Source organism: Aulonocara sp. 'chitande type north' Nkhata Bay, linkage group LG8, assembly GCF_057382095.1.
Source record: "Aulonocara sp. 'chitande type north' Nkhata Bay isolate Kocher_YH1m ecotype deep benthic linkage group LG8, A_spYH_male_GT1.1, whole genome shotgun sequence".
In the NCBI taxonomy this organism is placed as follows: Eukaryota; Metazoa; Chordata; class Actinopteri; order Cichliformes; family Cichlidae; genus Aulonocara; species Aulonocara sp. 'chitande type north' Nkhata Bay.
The window spans coordinates 8,512,619-8,534,790 of NC_141351.1; the positions used below are offsets into that span (position 1 = coordinate 8,512,619).

Below are 22,172 nucleotides of genomic sequence, written 5' to 3' on the forward strand. Positions count from 1 at the left end.
TTGTTGGGTCGTTACCTTACAATACAAGTGCCTTTAGTGAAACTGAAATAAAACTGAAATGAGCTGTACAATGAAATCCTGTTGCTCTCTCAGCATATCTGCATAGCATGATTTTATTTCCACAGAAATTCCGGGTCTTTCTGTGTGGAGTTTGCATGTTCTTTCAGTGTTTGCGAGGATTCTCCCCGTGTACTCCGGCTTCTTTACGCAGTTAGTGGGGTTACGTTAAGTAGTGATTCTAAATATCTGTACGTGTGAATGTAAGCGTGCATGGTTGTCTGTCTCTCTGTGTTAGCCCTGCATCATATTGGCTACTGCCACCTCTTGCCCTACGGTAGGCAGGGATAGGCTCCAGACTAGAGACTGGATGCATGAATTTCATTGGCAAATGGCTGCGCTGACATGACACGAATGCTGACACCTGTGCTGCAACTCCAGAGGTTGAATTTTCCCTTAACTTTCAGCATGAGCGAAGTGAAGAGGCATATCAAAAATTCAGTTCAGCAACACTTGATGTCACCCCATTCAAAGAAAATGAAAAGCGAGGGTGCTTCACCCGGAAACACATCTGTGCAAATTCTGCTTTAGTTGCTCAGAATGTTGTTTTAAATCTTTTTTTTTTAAACGTAAACCAACATTGACAGTAATTTCCAGTAATTCTCTGTCACTTGGTTAATGTCACAGTGGTAATCCATCTTTTGTACACAGTCTATGGGATCAACATGTCAGCAACTGTGATCAACTGACTAACTCTAAAAACTTGATCATGTACAGTTTTCTATCCTTGATACATCTTTTGACCACGTAGCTCCACTTTTGGGTTTCCTACCCACAAATCTGAAAGTGAGAGCCACGGCCCTGGAGCATATCAAAAACAAGATTTATGTACAGAAACAACATCACCGTTTTCCAGCATACCGCTATAAAGCCATTCATAACCTGCTTTTAGTGAGATTTAAGACTCCAAGGTTTGCACTTAGAAGCTTTTGAAATGGCTCTGGCAGCCGCAGCTCTGTGAGTGGCGAAGGCTCAAATGAATATCTGCAATACTTTCATATCGGCACCCTATTGTTCAATGTCAATAATATCAGACTTCAAAGACAAGACTCCTCGCAGAGAAGATGAGGTGAGGTGACCTAAGCAGGCGAGAAATCCTTTTAATACACTGTTCTCACAGCTTTTGATTAAAAGGCTCAAGACAGGCGATGAAATAAATAAATAAAGAAGGTTAGTGTTGTATTCACAAAGACAAGGCAGGGCTTTGATCTTGAGGAGGAGTAACCTGGGAGCAGGAGACAGCGTGTGCGTGTTCCTGTGCACTTAACTATATATGTATGCATGTGTAAGACTTTGTGTGAGCAGACCAAATGAGAATGAAAGAGCGGGATCTCATTAATTTCCCAGAGGAACCCACCCGAGGGATTAATAAAGTTCTATCTTATCTTATCTTATCTTATCTTATCTTATCTTATCTTAATATGAGTCCCTTTGTTCCACTAGAAGTCAGAGTACATAGAAAAAAATTACATTCCCACCCTTTTGAGGTGACATTGTAAAAAGTTTGGTGCTAGCATTTTCTCAGCCAAATCCCCACTCAGCAATTTGACTTCATGGATTAATGTTAGCTTGTAGGTGTGCCACCTGCACAGGTACTGGGGTAATACAGAGGACGCTTGAAGCTGATCAGGAATGCAGACATAAGCCCCCCCAGTTACATAGAAAAAAAAGGGAAACTTTGATCCACTTGGAAGTGTACTCTGTCAGGACTAATGCATGGTTTTTAATGCACCATCTAGCTGCCAACCACCGTGGAGCATTTAAAATAATCTGATTAAGCTGAGAAAGACTGACTGCCAGTGCACTTTCCTCTGTCGATGAGGAAAGTAATCCTATTTTCTGCTGTTTCTCTGTCATACGCTTTTCCACCTATCTGATCCTTGTCTAATTGACAAGAGCAGTCTCATAACCTGAGGGCTGCAGAAGGAGCAGCAGCACGGAACGCCATGTTTCATGTATCTCTCATGAGGACTGAGACCCACAGATGTGTTATGATGCTTTTATCCAGCCTGGATCTCATAACACAAACAATTACTAGTCCCTAAAATAATCTTACAGTAATATGTCTGGACAGACAAAGAAATTATACGTTCTAAATTGAAACAGGCACTGGGATGTGAATTGGAAAAGGATGTGTTGGAAAACAGTGATTTTTATTTTATTTTATTCTTTATCTCTCACTGCTCCAGGATTATACAAAAAGCAGTTCATAGATGCATAAAATACTGTATTTCAACTCAAATAATCAAAAATTCTTTATGTTTATGCTTGACTCTCTTCCTTAGCACACATTCATCACTATCAATGAAAGAAAAAAAAAAGAAGTGAATCATATGCCTTCTGTTATTCCAGAGCACCAGGGAGGGAGTTTGGGTGAAGTATCCCATTTTATTGATTTTAATTCCATTAATACCTTATGACTGGCTGCTTGGCAGGCTCTCCCAGGCTAGTGGCCATGCACGTCTGTTTTTATAGTGGATTTGATTGGACATCCTTATCGGGTGGCAGCAGGCAGGAAAGGGGACTGGAGACCGGCAAAGATCCACAGCGCTGGCAGCCAGGCTGCATGTTTGAAACAACAAGCTTCAGATCAAACATGATCAGTGTAGGCTGCCAGCACAACCGAGCCATGTTTGTGCACTGCATTGTGCATGTGCTCATTTCTGCGTTTGTGTGTGATGGTGTGGGAGGGACACTCTTTTACTTTCCTGGCACCTGATGCATGCACACTGAACTCACGTCAATCCCAGCAATTAGTAGATTCAAACGAATGAATGGATTAAGTCATGCCATCACATGGACTTTTCCTCTGTATATATGTCCAGCACTCAGCTCCAAGCAGTGGCAGAAAATATCCGACCAGTGCGTAAATGCGCCGTGAGACTGTGCATTAATATCAATTTTGCCATGTATTTGGATCAAAGTCAGTGAGACACCGCCGTCACTGAAAGTCATGCCCTCGCTCTGTTTGCTTGCCAGTTCGCTGAGGCTTGGGCAATGTTGCCTAGTTTTCTCGTTGCGTGGAAACTAAAAGGCTGCTCTGAGTGAGAGCCCTGGAGTGAAGGGGCATTTCCACTGGCGCGTCGTAGTTTCCAGAGCGGCTTTCGCCGCAAGTTTGACGAGCTGCAGGAGGACTTACTGGAGGCGAACCAAAATATCGAACAAGTCGCTTGTTGGAAAGCGCACTGATCTGGTGGAAGATATTATTTTTGGACACTTGCCTAGAAACGCGCCATGGAAGGAAGAGGGAAAGCGGCAAAGACGTGAGTGTTTGTGTTTGTGATACTGGCCACGATGCATGTGTTTTTTGTTCTTTGTGATAATTTATGCAGCTAATCCCCCCCCCCCAAAAACCCCCCCCCAAAAAACCAAAAAAAAAAAAAAAGAAATCGCCGTTTAAACAAAGATTTTAAAAACGTAGCTGCTGTTGGGAAAAGGCGCTTAATGATGCTGACTATAAGCAGGATGAAAGACAAACTTAACAAAGGTATCGGTTCCACGAGGTATCACCTTTATCTGCTTTCAGTTCATTTTAACCAGATGCTTGTACGTGAGGAAAACTGGTATTTCTGCAGGACCCGGTAGCCGGTTTAAGCCACTCATTTTAGCTCCTGTGATGTCAGCTGGTGTTGTCATTATCATAAATTAAAGTTTAAAACTAATGGCATCACCAGGCTGTAAAACTTTACGTTGAGGATTTGAAGATTCAAGTCAATCTTGAGGATACACTGATGAGTCAGTGACACAGTTTTCTAATCTCCAGCACGGAGTGAAAGCCATTGCATCAGAAGAGCTGGCTGCTCGGCAGTATTACTGTTTACTGTACTGCTCTCTAAGTCAAGTCAAAAAGATTTTTATTTGGAAATGGAAATCTACCGAGTGCAGTGTTTTGCTGCACGGAGCCAGAAAAGTGTATCCAGAATAGGGCTTCATGAGCTGAAATCAGTGAAATAATATTTGGCCTGCATTAAAAGGACCAATCCAAGTTAAACAGGCTATATCGAGGATGTTCATTTGTCCTTTCCTTGTTGCTGTTTACCCAGGCCGCCACAAATAACTGTCAGCTCAGGGGAGAGTGGGGTGAATTGTGCCAGTTTTTAGTTAACGTGACTTTAAAGCGAGGCCGTGACAGTAATGCTTTCAAATAAAATATGTACATATATTTTAGGATGTGGTGCATCCTTGGGCACAATCACTTTGAATCGGAAATATAGTATTTAAGAAATACAGCTTTCTGGAAAAAAAAAAGTGGCACAGCATGCCCCTGGTGTGGGGTAAGTTGTGCCTTTGGAAAGAATACCTTGTGGTAAATTGTGCAACTGATTATAAAAGATTCTTTGTGCATACTCAAAAGCCAGTTCAAGGCATTTCATGGGACTTAGACCATAAAACATTGCTTCTAGTGCCTTTATATATTCTGCCAGTTCTTTCTCCTATGCTCATCAAAGACTTGATTGGCAAGTCCAGTTCTTCTCTTCTCACTGTATTGTTTTAATGTCATCCTGCATATGTTCATCCTCCTTGCCACCTGACGAATGGACTCCCCCTTCTCCATGTCCTCTAAAGGAGTGGAAACCCTGCCTGTCCTCCTCATTATAACTCCTTGGCATGATAGTCTAGTATTAATTGTTGGTCTGAAATTAAGATTGTAGTATAGTTTTAGTGGTAAACTGTAGAAATAAAAGCTACAATTACAATAAAATAATATATTTAAAATATTCATAATTGGGGGTGAGTTGTGCCACTGACACAGCTTAACCCAGGCCCCTTGGCACAAATCACTCCAACCCTACTATTTTGGAAAAAATGCATCATCCAGCAGTTTTGAACTAACATCATGCTAGCTGTGTGGACACAGTGTAGCTTGTCAAAGCATTAAAACATTTGTGCAATGTTTTCAAACTTGTCTATAACTGCTCAGACAAATCAACCGAAAAACCTTGAGCCTAGAAATTTTACTTTGAAAACCGAAAAACTGTTGTTTTCTTAACTTAAATGTGCTTAATTCTCATGCAGTGTCGTTCCCTTCTTTGCAGGATAAGTGAAATGGCTGACTGTTCAAAAATGTGTGGTCACATGACCAATTTCTTCTATGGTTCCCTAGAAACAGGGGGTGGCACAACTTCCCCACTGGCACAAATCACCCCACTTTCCCCTATTTAAAATTCACGTGGTGTTCGCAGCTGCCGCAATAGGCTACTGTTGTGAGACTACACACAACAGACACTAACATATATGAGATCTTAATGACTCGGATGTCTGGGTGTGTGTGTCCACGTCATTGCTCCATATTAAAATGGTCCCAGAGTGTGCGCAGGCCTGACAGCAGTGAATTTAGGAAGTGAGAGATTGACCTGTGGCTGCAAAAGCAATGCATTTGCAGTGCCAGCTGCATCGTTATTTATCACATTACGTTAAGAAGACTAACTGTTCCTAGAATATTTGCATGCATGCAATCTTTTGCAAATGCATTACAGATTTTTCTTAATTTTTTTTTATTTTTGCAGACCTGTGCCCCACCCTGCTACTCATCCAGCTTACACCATGTCTACCGTCTTGATCTTATTTACAAGTGTCCCTTGCATTTTCCCTCTCCTGCCTATCCTTTCTCTTCCAGCTGTCTTTGTCAGCTGCCTCTTTGGCTTACTAACATCTGCCCTTTTCCTCGATCTCTCATTAGTGTCACGCAATGTTCTCTGTGCTGTCACTGCAATGTTACCCCTCTCCTTAAATCGTTGTGATATCATTCTTTCTCTCACAACCCTGTGCTTGTGTGTCCAATTTCCCCGTCTCACCCACATGCTTTCCCCATCTCTGTCACCAGCCCTTTTACTTCTGCTCCCCCATTATCTCTCAGCCAAATACCAGGCTGGCATGCTATGTGATGGGAAAAGTACTGCCTTTACAGAAGCATAACACTAGCCGTACAAGACCCTTAATTTCCTTGGGTTTTAAGCTTTTCTGTCGTGCTGTTTTACGTTCTCGTACACCCTGCTGCCACAGAGTGCAGAGGGAAATCCTTTGAAAGTTGCTTTGCCTGGCCTTGATGAAGACGGATAAATGGCATATCTGAAGGAGGCAAACCGCAGCAGTCAGTGCTTAATAGCACAAGCTTCGTCTGTGCTTTGCATCAGTCTCCCCAAATGGCTCATTACTGAGGTTGTCTGACACTCATTTGTTAACTAGTGTGCACTGAGGGTTTTAGCTGCATCTCATGTACACACCACCAGTGCCACTACTCCCAACCCCCCCAGTCATGTGATACTTTGAGGTACTTAGAGATCGATTTCATTTTTAATCTTGGTAAGTGGATCTTGCTCAGTCCCTGACCATTTTGGAGAAATTAAGCAGCCTGGTGAATTCTTCTTTCTCTTCAAACAAGGCAGATCATCACATTGTCTGTTTAGTTGTTTTGGGGGCATTAGCATTTACCTCAGCATAAGGATTGGGTGGCCAGCGCTAACGTTACACTGACTTAAGGAGTTTTTCCTGAAGAGGATTAGTAACAGGATAGGAGTAAGCCCTTATCAGCTATTAATGAAGTGTGTTAAGGTGGGTTGACCTGCAATTTTCAAAGACTTGCCTACAAAATATAAAAGTTTTATCATTTACAGGACACAAAGACAAGCTCTTATCTCTGTGTTACTTGCACTTCCCAGTAAAACTAGAACATGTTAAATAAAAAATCTGGAAATGTGACAAAAGACGTTAAAGAAAAAAAGTTAAAATGTAGGTGGAGTTATGTTTTGTTTAGAACATTTTTTTCCCTCTTAGTGTCACACTACTATGTTAATGCCCGTCTATGTGTACTGAAATAGCCCTGCACTGCAGGGATGTCAATTATAAAAGAGGCACAGTGACAGCAAAGTATTTTCTTAGCTTGTTTATTGTGCTGGGATGAAGGGAATCTTTGATCCTTTGAGTTTCTTGGAAACACCAGTTGATGCCATTTGGCAACACGCTGAAATGAGCGTACAGTATTCCCGCTGCCTCCACAGTGCAATTAGATAAGCTCCTGTTGCTCCCTTAAATAACATCACCGCTTCTGAAGAACATTTACAATCATCAGTGTTTTACAAAAGAAATGTTTTTCACTGTACAAGGTGCTCTTCATTTCTTGCTTTCAGAAGGTAAACTTCCCACAGCCTGTGTCACTTTCTGTTGTTTTTTTATGCAACAGGTTCAACAGTTACTGGGGAGGTTGACGTGGACTTCAGCCCTCAGCTGAGGTGGTCCTCCCTGGAGCATGCCCACCGTATCCCACAATGTCCCTTCTTGCAGACTGGCTGCTACGCCACTCGGTGGTCATGTGTTTGCTGCTGCATAGTTTGGTGCTAATGACCTTCTGCTTTCATCATGCTGCCACGAGTTGCTCCAAGAACTGCTACTGCACCGAGAGCGAGAGTGGCGGCAAGACGGTGCGCTGCAGCAACCTGCAGCTCACAGAGATCCCGCAGGATATCCCCAATGACACACGACGTGTCTACCTGGATTTTAACCTCCTCACCACAGTTCCAACAAATGCTTTTGCCGGTTTAACCCAACTGGTTGAATTAGACCTTTCACACAATGAACTAAGTGAGTTAGAACCAGGTGCGTTCAGAGGCCTCGGCTCCACGCTACAGTTCCTGGACCTTTCTTCTAACAAGTTAGGAAACTTGACCCCTGATGCCTTTGAGGGGCTGCGAGCTCGCGCCAACCTAACAAACAATCCGTGGCACTGTAATTGCAATTTGCAGATGGCCATGCCTCGTGTGGACCTGGAGCCTGCATCACTGACAGGCGTTGTGTGCCACACTTCAGAACCTGAGAAAATAGGAGTTGAAGGACTTGCCTTCCTGTTGGCACCGGACATAGACCTCTGTGTGGAGATGAAGAGGACTACAGATGTGGCCATGCTGGTTGTTATGTTTGGCTGGTTCACCATGGTCATCTCCTACCTTGTCTACTATGTCAGGGCTAATCAGGAGGACGCACGTCGACATCTGGAGTATCTCAAGTCACTGCCCAGCAGACAGGGCAAGTCAGAGGAATCTTCCACCATTAGTACTGTGGTGTAGGACTGATGATGGAGCTTTGCGTGGGAACTGAAATGGTATCCCACAACAAATAGGACTGAGGTACTGCCCAGCTGTTGTCACGGAGCCAAGTTGGGCAATAAAACATGTGCCTGCACAAGAAAACCAGGCAACCTAGCCCAGATGAATAATTCATGTTTCAGCAGCCCATTAGGAGTTTTCGTTGGGTGAGTTGATGGTTTAGTCTGCGCGCTAAAGAAGTAAAAGCTGTGGCATCTTTTTTCTTGAACTCCAAACATGGGGATACAAATAGAATTTATCCAGTGGTGCATGCACATTGATGTACCTCTCTCACAAACAGACAAGTGAGGAGGAAGCATCAAACAGCAATGTAAACTGTAGGACAAGGCAACACTACAGTATGGAACTCTGTACATCTGTTTCCCATTAAAGTCCTTACAGTATTCACCACTATAATATAAGTGAAGTGTTGTTTTGGGGGGTTTCTTATATTGAACTGAGCTGAAAATATATACAGCATTTGGAAAAGTCACTCTTTTGCAGATGCATCACTTCTCATGTCTCCCTGCAGATGTATGCACAATGAAGCAATACTCAGTTATTCTGTGATGAGTTTGATAGCAGCTACAGTACCAGAGCACCATATCGATGAGAACAGTCGACGTCCACCTGGCTCTACATGTAGGGAGTACTTCACAGAAAACTCCTGCTACCTTATGCCTTAAACAACATGTGCATTCAACACGTGTGTGTGTGTGTGTGCACGCGCGTGTGTGTGCGCGCGCGCGTGTGTGTGTAGGAATGTCCTCTGGCTATAACTGCATATAAAAAGACGTGCCTTTTTCTGGTTGTTAAAGATTTAAGAGGATAGATTTGAGAGATTTGGTGGTTTATCTACTTCTTAACAAGCAACCTTTGCAAAGTCATGACAATTATAGCCTACATGATATCACAAACACATTGAAGCTCTGGAAAATGTGCTAATCATATATCATTCTCAGGAAAAAAAAGATTTCAGGAGGTAAGAATTTGCAATTATTTGTTATTTCATATCCAAGCTTCTTTTTTCTTAGCTGGTCGGAAAAGCCCAAACATACATTGCTTTTATCCTTTTACACAGAGGAATCCTTTATGATACCTGGTTATCTAGTGTCTGCTTTTGTACTGTTTTTCATATTCTCTCAAGCCTTTAAAAGGCTCCCATGGTGCCTGTGGGAACCATATTGTCTGATGCGGTCACTGGCATGGGTTTTCAAAATAACATTTATGAGGCCATGACCTGCTGGGTCCATTTAAAGAGCTGGCGGGGAAGTGAATCTCCGATTTCACCAGAGGATGGAAAATAGGAGGATGCATTTGTATCTCCTTTGATGAAATCATGTTTTTGTTTTTTGTTTTTCCTGGTATAGAAAGGTAAGAATAGCCCAGTGCAGTGCTGAATAATGAAATTTGATGTTGAAGATGAGGGGAATGGTTTGTCAACAAGGGCTTCCCTGTGTCGGACACACAAATTGCCTCTAGAGCAGAGCAAGACCAATGAATGATTTATGGTGGCCATAAAAACACTTGAGCAGAAAGACTGGGACTGCACCCTTCATCTTCTATGACCCAGTTCTTGAGGAGAAATTGAGGGAGAATGCCACAGGGGATCATCTGCCCCCATCTCTACAGCCCAGCTTACTCTTGCTTGGGTAAAGCACTTTCCAAATGTCCTTCGGCTGCTCATTGATGGTCCACAGAAGTTGCAGTAAACTCTGAGCCAGTTCCATCTCATTCTCAAACTCACTTTCCCAAAGGCAACCCTGTGCCTGTAAGGAATAGTCTGACAATTTAGGAAATACTCTTTCTTGATGGGGGATTGAGATCAAAAACTGGGGTATACTCCAAAAAAACAGCTTAAATAAATAAGTTTCACTTTTATATATCGATTGATTTATTAATTACCTGTACAAAAGCTAAAGTACCAGATTATTTCTTGGCTAAGATCTAGGGTTAAATGAACATGTGCTACTAAATGTATTTTTAGACAGTCATGCTGGGGCTATGCTATGCTATGCTAAGCTAAGCTATGCTAAGCTAACGTCAGGGGCGAGGAAAAAATCGCTTCATACCCAAGTTATGAAGCGGTTCTTTAAGAAAAGCTTAGAAAAGATTGAAAGTTTCTGGGGGAAAAATACAAATTTAAAGGTGGTTGTTGGTGTTACATGCTTGAGTAACTTTTTCTGTTAGCAATATCTGATGAAGAGGCTTCGTGCTCCTGAGTTTCAGGAATTTGTTACAGAAAACAATCATCTCTTTGGATTTAATCTTAAAGAAACCCAGGTACAGCCTCCCACGATGAGCAGGAGCTTCAGCTGCACTGAAAAATAGATGGTGTACCTCCCTGTGACATTTCCTGCCACAGTCACTCACACACACACACACAAATAGTGATCTCTCCTACCCTCTTTCCTCCAATAACACACTCTCACGGTGGCTTTGAAACCAGCCACCGTAAAGGGAGCCTAACTGCAGGGGGAGATAAGCATTAAACTAGTAGCAGACATGTGTCTCAGTAGCTCTTCCAGCTAATATAAGTGAGTGTGTACATTCGTTCGTATCAGAGGCGCGGGTGCATGGCGGGTTTTGAGGGTGCCGGTAATGCAACACCTGTTCCCCATGCACACATAAATGTTGCTGAGGTTAATTTAAATTTCAGGCCAGCTCAGCTTGCCCCGCCTGCTACCTTGGACACGTTACACTGGTGTGAGCATTACAACTGCTAGGTAATGGGACACAAACTAGGGGATAAGGTGACTCATCCAATCCCACAGAGCACAGCGCTGTTTGGGATTGGGTTGCAGGTGAAAATGTTTCCAGGTTCTGAGATCACATAGTCCCCGAGTGAGGACCTGAGTGGGCACCTGTCAATTTGCTTTTTTAGCCAAAAAGGTAAGTGACACCTTCAAGGCTTTATCTGAGGAGACCGTCAAGGACATCCTCTGGGTAAGTGTCAATATTCTTTGAGGCTGATCTGAAGAGACTTTCAGGAGACATTGTTTCAAGGTCCCAGCTTTATTTTGTGTTACACAGCTCCCCCTGCGGTGGAAAGTGTGTAAGTACGAGGAAAATAAATGTCCATGTCTATACATTACAAATAGAATTTATTAGTCAAAGAAGATTGCATTTAAAAGACAATAACAAGGGCAAAAGTAGATAGCATACTCTAACTAAAAATTCATTTTATTTAGAGTATACTGGGAGCAAAATGACCTGCGGGACCCAAATTGGCTTGCACGAGTTCCCCCTGACCCATTTTCCTATACTGTCATTTTTTAACCTTATCAGTGACTGCTAGAGATCAGGTTATGTTTTTTTTTTTAAAGAAAATAATGTAGCTGAGCAGTGCTAAAAAAGGGCAAAAAAGAAAATATCTTTAAAAAATTACAAAGTTATATCTACAAAATTTCAGGACCTGGAGAAACCACCATTAACTACAACTACTGGGTAGTACTGCATTAAAAACAGATGGTTCTGTGGTGGAAATCACTGCATGGGCTTGGCAGTGCTTCTGAGAAATACAACATCTGCCTTCTGATCAATTAGAATCTGAAATTCTTTTTAGAAATCGTGGAAACTCTTTGGGCTAAAGAGAAGAAATGTCTTTCAACCTGTCACAGATGTTGACAGATTAAAAGTCAACATCTGTGATGGCACTGGTGTCCATCAGTGGACGGTATAGGGGAACCATCCAAGCGTCTCTGTTAAGGCAGAGATATACAGGTTGTGCCATCTGCAGGCTGTGTTGTTCAGGGAAAGTAAAAACTACATTTTGCATGCATGTACGGGCATCTATACAGATATACAGATTCTAGTCTTAGAAGAATGCTCAAAATATTTTTTTGCTGGATTAATATTCAAAATGAGAATAAATTTGAAAATAAGAATGACAATTCTCAGTGGTAACCTGAATATGATTAAAAACAATTAACAACACTTTTTGTAATGATTTTAAAATCAGCCCAACTTTTATTTTCAAATGCAACAAAGTATAACGGCCAACATGCTGGGCACTGTTCTGCTGAACAACAAACAATTATATTGCCATCACTATTATAATCTTACAATGAAACAAAGTCTCAGATGTAATTATTCTGAAACTAAGTTTAGGCCTACCACAAGTTTGTTTTGTACTTACATTACTTATATAATCAAAATAAAATATTTGTTGTTCTGTCACAAATGCAGTCTTTAATTTAAACAACACATTTGTTTTTCATTCTAACACATGAGCTGGAATGTTGTAATATTTTAAGGATGGCTTCTTTCCAGTCCAGGCATTAGTGCCTGAATGACTATCATGGATCGAGGTGATCCAAATGTAAGTGCAGAAGAAAGTCTTTAACTTCCCTTAAGTACAGTGGCAGTGGATGTGGGTTGGAGATGCAATGAGCTTGAACCTGCAGGCGACCATCTTCACTGACCACACCATCTGTGACGGAGGACTCATCTCTCCTGGTGTCCTGCAAGCAAACGATCATATGTTTTAGAACACAAACTTAATTGCTTTCTTAAAACATTTCTTTTCTGCATTTGGTATAAAACAGACTCCAATTTAGACAATCTCAGGCTCCCTCCCCACCGGAGAGGTGACATTCAATGTCCCACTTGTCAGTCTGGATAGCCTTGACCACCACCCGACACACAATAATGTCATGAAAGCATCATTTTAAAAAGGGCTATGCAAACATGGCCAATAACTTTCATTCTAATGATCTGCAAAATGATTTGGGCACAAAACAAATTTTGCTGTTTGAAAACTTGCAGACTTCACTATATACAGTGTAGACCAGGGTTCAGCAACCCTAGGCACGAAGGGTTAACTGATGGCACGACCATAGCTGGACCGGCCATCGGGCATACCGGGCATTTGCTCGGTGGCCCGATGATTTTTTTAATTTTTTTTTGTAACGGTATAAACAATGAAAGGTGGTGGATTGGCCAGATGCTGGCCGGTGTGTAAAAATAACTCAGTTGTTTGGTGGTGGCTATGGCAGAGCTTCCACAGATTCAGTAAAATTAACAAGTGGTGGAGGCCAGCAGGTGGATGAGGGAAAGGGGAGGCAGGAGGAGCAGAGACCCAAGGCGGCTGCTGGTCCCAGTGTCAGGTGAACTGAACTTCAGGTAAGAAGTTATGACCTGCAGTCTCTCTGGGTCAGATATAAACCAAGTTTAGTTGGAGTTTATTTTCGTTGTGCTGACTTTTTACAGTCAGTTACAATAACTCGTACTGCGTACTAGCTAGCATGACAGAGTTTCTATACAGCTGGATCGGTGCTATGATGTTACTGATAGTGAACTTTATTTTATTCATAAGATTAGTTAGTAGAGTTGCCAACACTCCCGTAAAAAGACGAATCCTCCCGCATTCAGAGAAATTATTACGCGTTTCGTGTTGAGCTGAGAAGGGACGCAGTTTGTCTAGGATGGAAAAAGACACAAAGCTGGATTTATTCTGTGTCTTTGCTGCACAGCTGCTTCTTCTTCTCTCATTCTCTCCCCCTCCCTCTCCTGTTGCTACTTTAATCATGAAACTGATCAATGATCAGCTGATCGGCTTTTCTCTCTTGTTTGTTTATCAACCACTTTGCACCAGAAAGAAGAAACCGCCGGATGTCGCGGTAAACAACAGCAGCACGTTTAAGCTTGATCAGCTGTTGTTAGAATTTATTTAATATTAATTTCTACTATCAGCTGATGTTTGTTGGAGCCACAGCTGTAAAACCTGCTGATCATGATATCGGTTTGTATATCAGGTGAGAGGGAAACATGAAGATGAAACCAGGAGATGTCCTTACTGAATCATCAGAGCTGAACAGGTGATGGAGAAACAGGTTTAACTTTTAGGTGACATGAATGAGTTGAAGGGAAGTTATGAACTGTTTCTGAGAGACAAATAACACCAGCATCCTTTTTCTACGTAGCTGACAGCTGGTAACTGTGCAGGGGCGGGTCTAGCAAAGTTTTGCCAGGGGGGCCATGTAGGGCATTAACAGGGAAAGGGGGGCACAAAGAAATACTTTCTTATTCTCATTTAAAATGTCTGGCTGTTATTAAATAATTATCTGAAGCTTACAACCAAAGTTTTTATCTGACATAAAATATATAGAAATCATACATATACCAACAAGACTGTACATCACTGTCACAACAGCGTTTGTTTTCATTCAAAGGCTTTATGGCTTTAATACCTGGTGGGCTGGTTTCTAGTCAAAATGCCCGGGACGATTTTTTTTGTCCCAGTCCAGCCCTGGGCACGACACGCAGTGAATTAATCTGAGAAGGTGCATCGAAAAATAAATGGCTGCGCCAGCCGTGCACGTCGCAAATCAGCTCGCATAGACACATTAGTTGTGCCTCTTCTTAATGAGAGTATCTTAGCCAACAACCCCAACTACCAGATTGAACTTGTAATTGGCTAAAAATAACTTGTAACTGGTGAGAGGGACATTGTTAGCTTTCCACATTCCAACACTTCAAAAGCTTCAGGAGCTTTCTGCTCAGCACAGCATCAGCACCATGGAAATACACGGATACATCCATAGACTCGATACACAATGCATTTTTGGGACTTTCAGGTGTATGGACCAATGTTTTATTTTCTGAACAAACCAGAAATCTTTAATGAGCAGCTAGATTTGTCTGGCTGAGTTAATGCCAGTTAATGCGACATCGAAGCAGTTGGAATCCATTGAGGTGTGTGTTCATGGAGCTTGCATTTTCACCTGCTGGACATCACTACCTGACAAGTTTAACTGTCTTCAGAACATTGCAGAGGCCTTATTGACAGTATTTGGCTCTACATGTCTGTGTGAGCAGATTTTCTCTCACATGAAGAGTGTCCTCAGGTAGCCGTCTGAATGCTGGACACTCGGAGACCTGTGTCTCTAAGTGGGAGACCAGAGATCACATTAACATGTGTATCTCTGTATTAACAAGCATGCCATATTAGCTTAGTTTATTTTTCTTATCATTGTTGCGAGGAGACCATAAATAGCATTTGTATTTTCTGTTGTACAGTTCATTTGCTGTTATGGAGTTCTTGTTATGAATAAAAGATGTCTTTTTTTGTTTCAAAATAGCTGATAGCTATTCGCTGATAGCTGCCAACATCTGCAAACAAATATAATTCTATAAAGTGGTTCTATATATTGTGTAACTGTTCATATAGAGCGTTATTAAATTTATTGCTAATGCAATCGTATGGCACACTGACTTCTGAGGAAATTTTAAATGGCACTCGCCATCTGAAAGGTTGCCTACCCCTGCTGTATAGCGTTTTTCCACTCTGAGCACTCAAAGTGGTTTTTACAGCTTGCCTTATTCACCAATTCACACACGCCTTTTCTATGTAAGTGCTTTCTATCTAACATTCACACACATTCATACTCTGATGGATGCATCGGAGAGCAAGCAGTGGTTAGTTTCTTGACCAGGGATATTTAGCCTGCAGACTAGAACAGCCAGGGATCAAACCAGCAACCTTCTGATTTGCAGATGACCCCCTCTCCCACTACCAGAGCCTTGGATTATGTTCTTTATTTCAACTTTAGCCTATATAAACTAGCTCATTAAAACCTTTTGTAGATTGGGCCAACCACAACCAAATGGAAAAAACTAGGTTTATCTGTGTTGATGACACAAACTTGGTCCTAGTGATGAAGTTCATACAGGTTTTGATTACAATTGTCGAATATAAATTGTTGTTTATCATCCCGTTGGTTATCAGCTCGAACTGATTTAAAGAGGTGAAATCGGGTCCTTCAGGGAGAGTTGGGCTCTCTGAATGCTCTTGTTTGACATGTAAATGCAAATTAGATGTAACACATTTATTTCTCTTTTTTGCCCAACAAAACATAATGAAAAGCTAATGGTTCATTTGCAGGATGGAGATTAACAAATGACTTGTGGTCTATGCAATAACAGGAAGTCATAGACCAAATCCTCATAGTTCGTGTGTACAGACAGCTACACATTTTGTCATGACAAAGCCAGAATTACTCATGTTGGGGAAGTGTTTTAGTGTCAGTCACGTCACAGACATGGTGATGATGATCATCACCATGATTTTTTTCCTCTTCAGACATCTTTTTTCTGAGGAACCTACCTCGTTAGTTTCAACGCATATCTACCCAGACGGGCTGAGATTCCACAAACCATCTTTCTCAATCCACATGAAATGAAAATCTTTAAAACTGGCTTTTGTAAGCAGTTACCGGTAACAACTGATTAAACACAACCGTCTTTATAGAAAATCAGTGCACAGGCCTTAGCTTTAGTGGAAAAACAAATACAGAAACAGATGAGGATTTTCAGCACAGTGGCGAATGATTCTGTTTTAAGGATCATTACATTCAGAAGAGCTTTCTGAACCCAGGAATAAGACTAAAATATTAAGAAAACCCCTTTCCTTTAATTCCTTTAACTATTTGTACATTTTATGGTAATCGTGCCCTTTAATCATTTTCTGGAGGGGTTTCAAGGCATTTAAGGTAGAACTATCTGTTTCATGTCTTCACATGCCAATTAAAATTCCATCTTAACCGCCACAGTATGTCCAGATTCATCCGTGGATCCAGCGTTTACATTAAGAGCTGAGCATTTGTCAACATAATTCAAAGTTCACCATACCACAAGGCTTTCAGGCACAACTGACATATTATACAAAGTGTAATCAACTCATGCATCAGGTATCTATCCTCTTCCACTACGCAGGGCACGACTGTTCAACCCTTCTCTGCTTAGCCCAGTGCAGGGCCAGCACATTGTTCCTCTGTTACAACCAAATCATGTTTCCAACAAGGTCGCTGCTGGGCCGTAGAGAGAGATTACAGCAGTGAATGAATGCCTCCTTTCACGGAGAGGAATGATTGGAGATCAGAGCAGTGTAGATTTCAGGGATCAGATTTGACAGCTTTATTTCACAACCCATCAAGCATGGCCACATATCAGAGCTACACCGACTGATCAAGTGCCTCATGTTAGAGCGGGAAGAGAACCGATCCTATCGACGGCTACAGAGGAGACACAGGACTGACCTGCGAGGTGATTACACTCTGATTATGATGTTTAGACATGTTTCCAAGTCACACCTGATAACCAAGGCAATGAAACTGACCAATAATTTTACGTTTTATTGTCTGATTGTGCAAACAACAGTCTGCAGTAAGGATACAGGAAGTATAACTTTAAATATGACTTAACATAAAATCTTGTGATAGAGCTGAAATGTACATGAGGGAACTATCTCACACATGCCTTGCTACATCAAATCTTAATGATTCATGAGTTGTAATAATGTTCCCGCCTTTTTTGTGGTCAGGTCTGCAGAACATGTAATAGACTAAAACCCAAGCCAGTAATGACTTGAAATGAATTCCTAATGCTGTAATCATGATTAATTCAGAAGAACTTCATCATCATGCCATGATGACTTCAGAGGAAGTGGTGACCAGATCCACCTTTAGCACTCTTAAATAAAGGATAAACAACATGTATTTACAGAACAGGTTGGCAATAAAACAAACAAACAAACAAAAAACCCTAAAATAATACATGATACAATTAACACTCACATAAAAGCCTTCTACCACCTGAGGAACATTTCCAGACACCCATCAGACTATGCAGATGAAACCCTCAGTCCTTTCTTCATCACTTTCTGGCTCGACTCCTGCACTGGTGTGTTGTTAGGTCTGCTTAATAAAGCCCCAGAGAGACTGTAGTGTGTTCAGAACTCAGCTGACAGACTTCTTACCCTCTCTCAGTCCTGGTAACTTCTGCAACCCACCCATGTACACCTCCACTGGCTCCCAGTCAACTCCAGTGTCTCCTATAAAATCCTTCTCTTCACCTGCAACTCCCAGATGCTACATGACCCCCAGCACTTACTGGACCTTCTCCTCCTCCACACCCCATCATGTAAATATCACTACTTAGGGACATGTACAGTTGAAATAGCTTGTAAAATAAATAAATAAATAATAAAAAAGAAGAAAAAACGATGAGATATATATGATTATTATAATTAGATAGATCACACACTGGAATTAAGTGCATTAAATTCCATAACTGTAGCCTTTAATGTGGAGAACGTATTGAATCGTGATATTTTCTTTTAATATATTACCGATGCATGGCAAGTGTTCAATACATATACTAAGACGAGCCCACCAGGGGGGACTGTTGTATCTGTTGTAAGCCTTTTCGCTTCTTCTCTGCAGACGAGGCAAAATCCGGTGATGTCACTAACGCCAAATCAGTGGGCAGCTGTGTGAATGACAAGAGGAAAAACTTTGATCATCCTAAATACCGCAACAGCAACCACAGTAAATAAATAAATAAAAATCTAAAAACAACGTTTACAGTGTGGGGGTGCAGCTACGTGTGACTTCATCTCTTGACAGATTAGGCAGCTACTTTTCGGCTGCTCCCTTATTGACAGGGGAGCTGTTTGATCCTGGGATGAGATGTCACATGTTTCAGTCTATTAATAGATTTTTTTTTTTTAAAAGGTACGTCATCAGATGACTCAATGGACTAACAGGCAAAATGACGACTGACAACGTTAGAAAACTAAAGAACACTTTCAGCCCAAAAATCCAGTGTTTCAAAAGGCAATAATTCACTGACTTCTTTTTCATTTCCGTTTCCTTCTTTCTGTCCTTTATATTTTACTATATGACAGTTTTGCACAATCTGTAGGACGACAGTAATTAAGTAATTAAAGTAATTAAAACGTAATTCTGGAATTGTATGACTTAACTGTCAAATTTCTTTCTTCTTTCTTTCTTTTAAAAAAATATTTTGTTACAATAAATAAGTAAATGAATAAATAAATAAATAAAAATCAGGTCCATCCATTTAACAAATTTCATTACGACTTTTTGAATTTACTTTTTAATTATTACTGTTATTATTATTTATTTATTTATTTATTTATTTAGATTTATTTCATATTGTGTCCGTTTTTCAATTTAGTTATTTTATATTTGAATGTGACTCAAACATTTTTCATATTTTTTAAAACAAGTGTTTTATTTATTTATTTCTTGTTTTATTTTGTTCCTAAATGTATTATTATTATTATTGTTAATAATATTAATAATAGTAATAATAATACTTATTATTATTATTATTGTTATTATTATTGTTATTATTGTTATTGCTAAAATGCTAAAAATGCTTAAAAAAACATTTTTTTTACTGTGAACTTGATTAAATTACTACTCACTTATTGGGACCAACAATTTGTATTTAATTTTTTTTTTTTTTTTTTTTAAAGTGCAAACGTTTACATTTTTAATGGAAACACCATCGGATGAGTAATTGGGGGAATTTCCTCCACACGGTCCAGCTTTATATAAGCGTACCATAAATCATTGATGGTGTTCACTAGAGGTCAATACTTTAAGGCATTTCCTAGCAGAGGCCATGCACATTCTGACTGGTGAGTAGTGAGGCAATCCTTACAGAATACTGATTTCTCCTCTCTGCTGATCGTCCCCAGAGAGCGAAAACACTCTGTAGAGTCTGTAGAGGAAGCTACAAGAAAAATTCAAAGGATCAGCCTTTGGACAAGCAGACATCTCTGACTGATAGAAAGGCAGGTTTGTTTTAGAAGCACCAGATGTTTTGATTCATTAATAGGGCTTTTATTCTGTGTTAACATCTGGTGCTTTTTAAAACATCTGCTCGGGCTTTCTTTTCCACCATGCTGATCTACTGCAGTTACTTTTGGCTCAAGCTTCACATTACACGGGCTGTTCTCAACTGCTGCACATATTTAGCCCCAAGGGGGGACATGCCCAAATCTGCAGCAGAGAGGACCGGTTGAGAGGAGGCTTTGTTCTGCCTTTTGTTCTCTGCCTCCACACAGCATACTGGATGAATATCGGGGTTGTTTCTATGTTACGCCGCTGATGCCTTGTTTGTTTGTTTTTTAATTTTTGTTTTGTTTGCTTCTCCTTTTTGCAGTTTTCGCTATTTCTTGCTACATGGCCACGTTCGCCCTCAGCGCACCTCTGCCGGAAAGAAGCGCACTTGTTGAAGGTCCGGAATTTCAAAAGATTGTACAGAACTGCAAGCAGTTGACAGAGAAGATCCTTCTCTCGATCCCCGAAACACACAAATCCTGCATTAAGACGGAGGTGAGACACACTAATGCAGTTTTTCCTGATTTCTTTAAAGCTTCTGCGTCATGACTTGTGTTTGATAATGTGCTGTCAGCGTAAGGAGCCTGCGCGGTCGAGCCTGCAGTCAGCGGCGTTTGTATCTGAAATGCGTTTATGTAGCTGTAATGACTGATATGAACAGTCTCTGGAAAAGAAACAGCACATGTCTGTCAATGTTTTTTTGTTTTTAGATGACAGGCAACTGAGTTATCAACATCTGGCATGTTTTTCGTTGTTTTTACACAGCTGGATTTTACTTGAGTATTTCTGAAACCACAAATAAAAGTCTCTTAATGACTCAGCATCTTGTAAGAACACAGGACAAATATTTCTGGTCTAGTTTTTAGGATGTGACATTTTAGTGCATTAATTTAACGATCTGCTGTTGCCTTCACTGCCCCCCACCCTCCAACTGGTGTTTGCTTTGGAATTCCTCGCTGCTATACATCCTTAACCATTTGATGTTATTTCTTTTATCGTAGACTCTGCAGCTGAACTCCACAGATAATGCGCAGTTTGAGATCATGAGGTCCAGGCTTGGCATCCCCTCTGCTCCTCATATCAAAGCCCTGTCAGAAAACGTCACTTTGGTAAGCATTCTTTGAGAGTGAACTGTCATCATGCTTTGAGAGTCTAAAAGCAGACACGATGACCAGTTTGTTTTTCTCTCTCTCTCTTCCATAAGGAGGACGGTTTGAGACAGCTCTATGAGGGTCTGCAGACGTACCGGGCCTTGCTGAGCTCCCTCAAAAACTACCCCAGGCTGGCAAACAAAGATAGAGTCACCGAGCTAATGGCTGATGTACGAGACCTCGCCATTCAGATCAAAGAGGTAGAATTTTTGCAGCCAGTCTGACAAATTGTTTTTGCATGTTGCATCTTCTTAATGCTTAAAATCATTTTCTTTGTTTTGCTTTTTTAGATGTTAAAAATTGTCCATCCACAAGGTTCACCACACCCCACCAAACCCTCCGCGCCCTTAAATCTACCAGCAGATTATGAATTTCAGGTGGCAGCACACCTGACTCTGGTGGACCTCCAGTCTTACATTCAGGACCTGGTCCGCTTCCTCAGGACTCTGGACCGCAGCACAGAGGTGGAGACAGAGTCCTGACCAAAAAGTGTCACACTTTGCTTTTGGCTCATGTCCAAAATGTACGTTATGGTATTTATTGATCTGTGAAAGCATTATTTATTTTTGTATTTGCATTTCATATTTATATATTTATTAACAGAACTGGACTGGACTATTTATTTTCACAGGTTAAAACTAAGGAAATGTTAACACAATTGACTAATGCTCTGTAAAGCAGTACATTAAGGTATTTGACAGTTGATTTAAGGTGTTGGTGGCACGTTAATCGATACCAACAGCAGAACATGAGTAAAATTGTATATTTTTGTATTATTTTTATTTAAATTATAATAATAATGTCTGTATTTTCTTATTTTTTAATAAAAAAAACATTTTCTGAAAAACATTTGTACCTCTTTGTGAAAAAACATGCATAATTATACAAAACAATAAAATGAAACCTGAACTTCCAGTGAAGTTACTACTCTAATAGAGAAGTGCAACTAAGGGTGAAATAAGGACTTTGCTGTCATTATTTCCGCTACTGAACCAGACGGATGTCCTTTAAGAAGTGTTGCAAGCGGTGTATGACTGTGACAAGAGATGACCCACAGTGCCTTGTGTATGGTGTCATGTGTTGGGCTGGGTAGCATGTGATCATTCTGACTCAAGGGACAACAACGACAGCGGCCACACATCATGTTACTGAAACTCAAAAAACACAGAGGTGCCATTTCACAATGATGTGTCACAAAAACTCACAAAACAAATGCAACCAATAAACACAGG

General features: G+C 40.8%; 2 protein-coding genes across 2 annotated transcripts; both read left to right on the forward strand.

Annotated features, from left to right (window-relative positions):
- Positions 1–2,647: 2,647 nt before the first annotated feature.
- Positions 2,648–8,541, forward strand: lrrc3ca (leucine rich repeat containing 3Ca). The gene is made up of 2 exons (XM_086304750.1): positions 2,648–3,320; positions 7,238–8,541. Exon 2 carries the CDS (start codon positions 7,323–7,325, stop codon positions 8,115–8,117), a length of 795 nt encoding a protein of 264 aa, XP_086160876.1. The 5' UTR covers positions 2,648–3,320; positions 7,238–7,322; the 3' UTR covers positions 8,118–8,541.
- Positions 8,542–19,419: 10,878 nt separating this feature from the next.
- csf3a (colony stimulating factor 3 (granulocyte) a) lies at positions 19,420–22,167 on the forward strand. The gene is made up of 5 exons (XM_086303197.1): positions 19,420–19,584; positions 20,112–20,284; positions 20,791–20,898; positions 20,994–21,140; positions 21,231–22,167. The coding sequence occupies exons 1-5, from the start codon at positions 19,569–19,571 to the stop codon at positions 21,420–21,422; spliced, it is 636 nt and encodes a 211-aa protein (XP_086159323.1). The 5' UTR covers positions 19,420–19,568; the 3' UTR covers positions 21,423–22,167.
- The last annotated feature ends 5 nt before the right edge of the window (positions 22,168–22,172 follow it).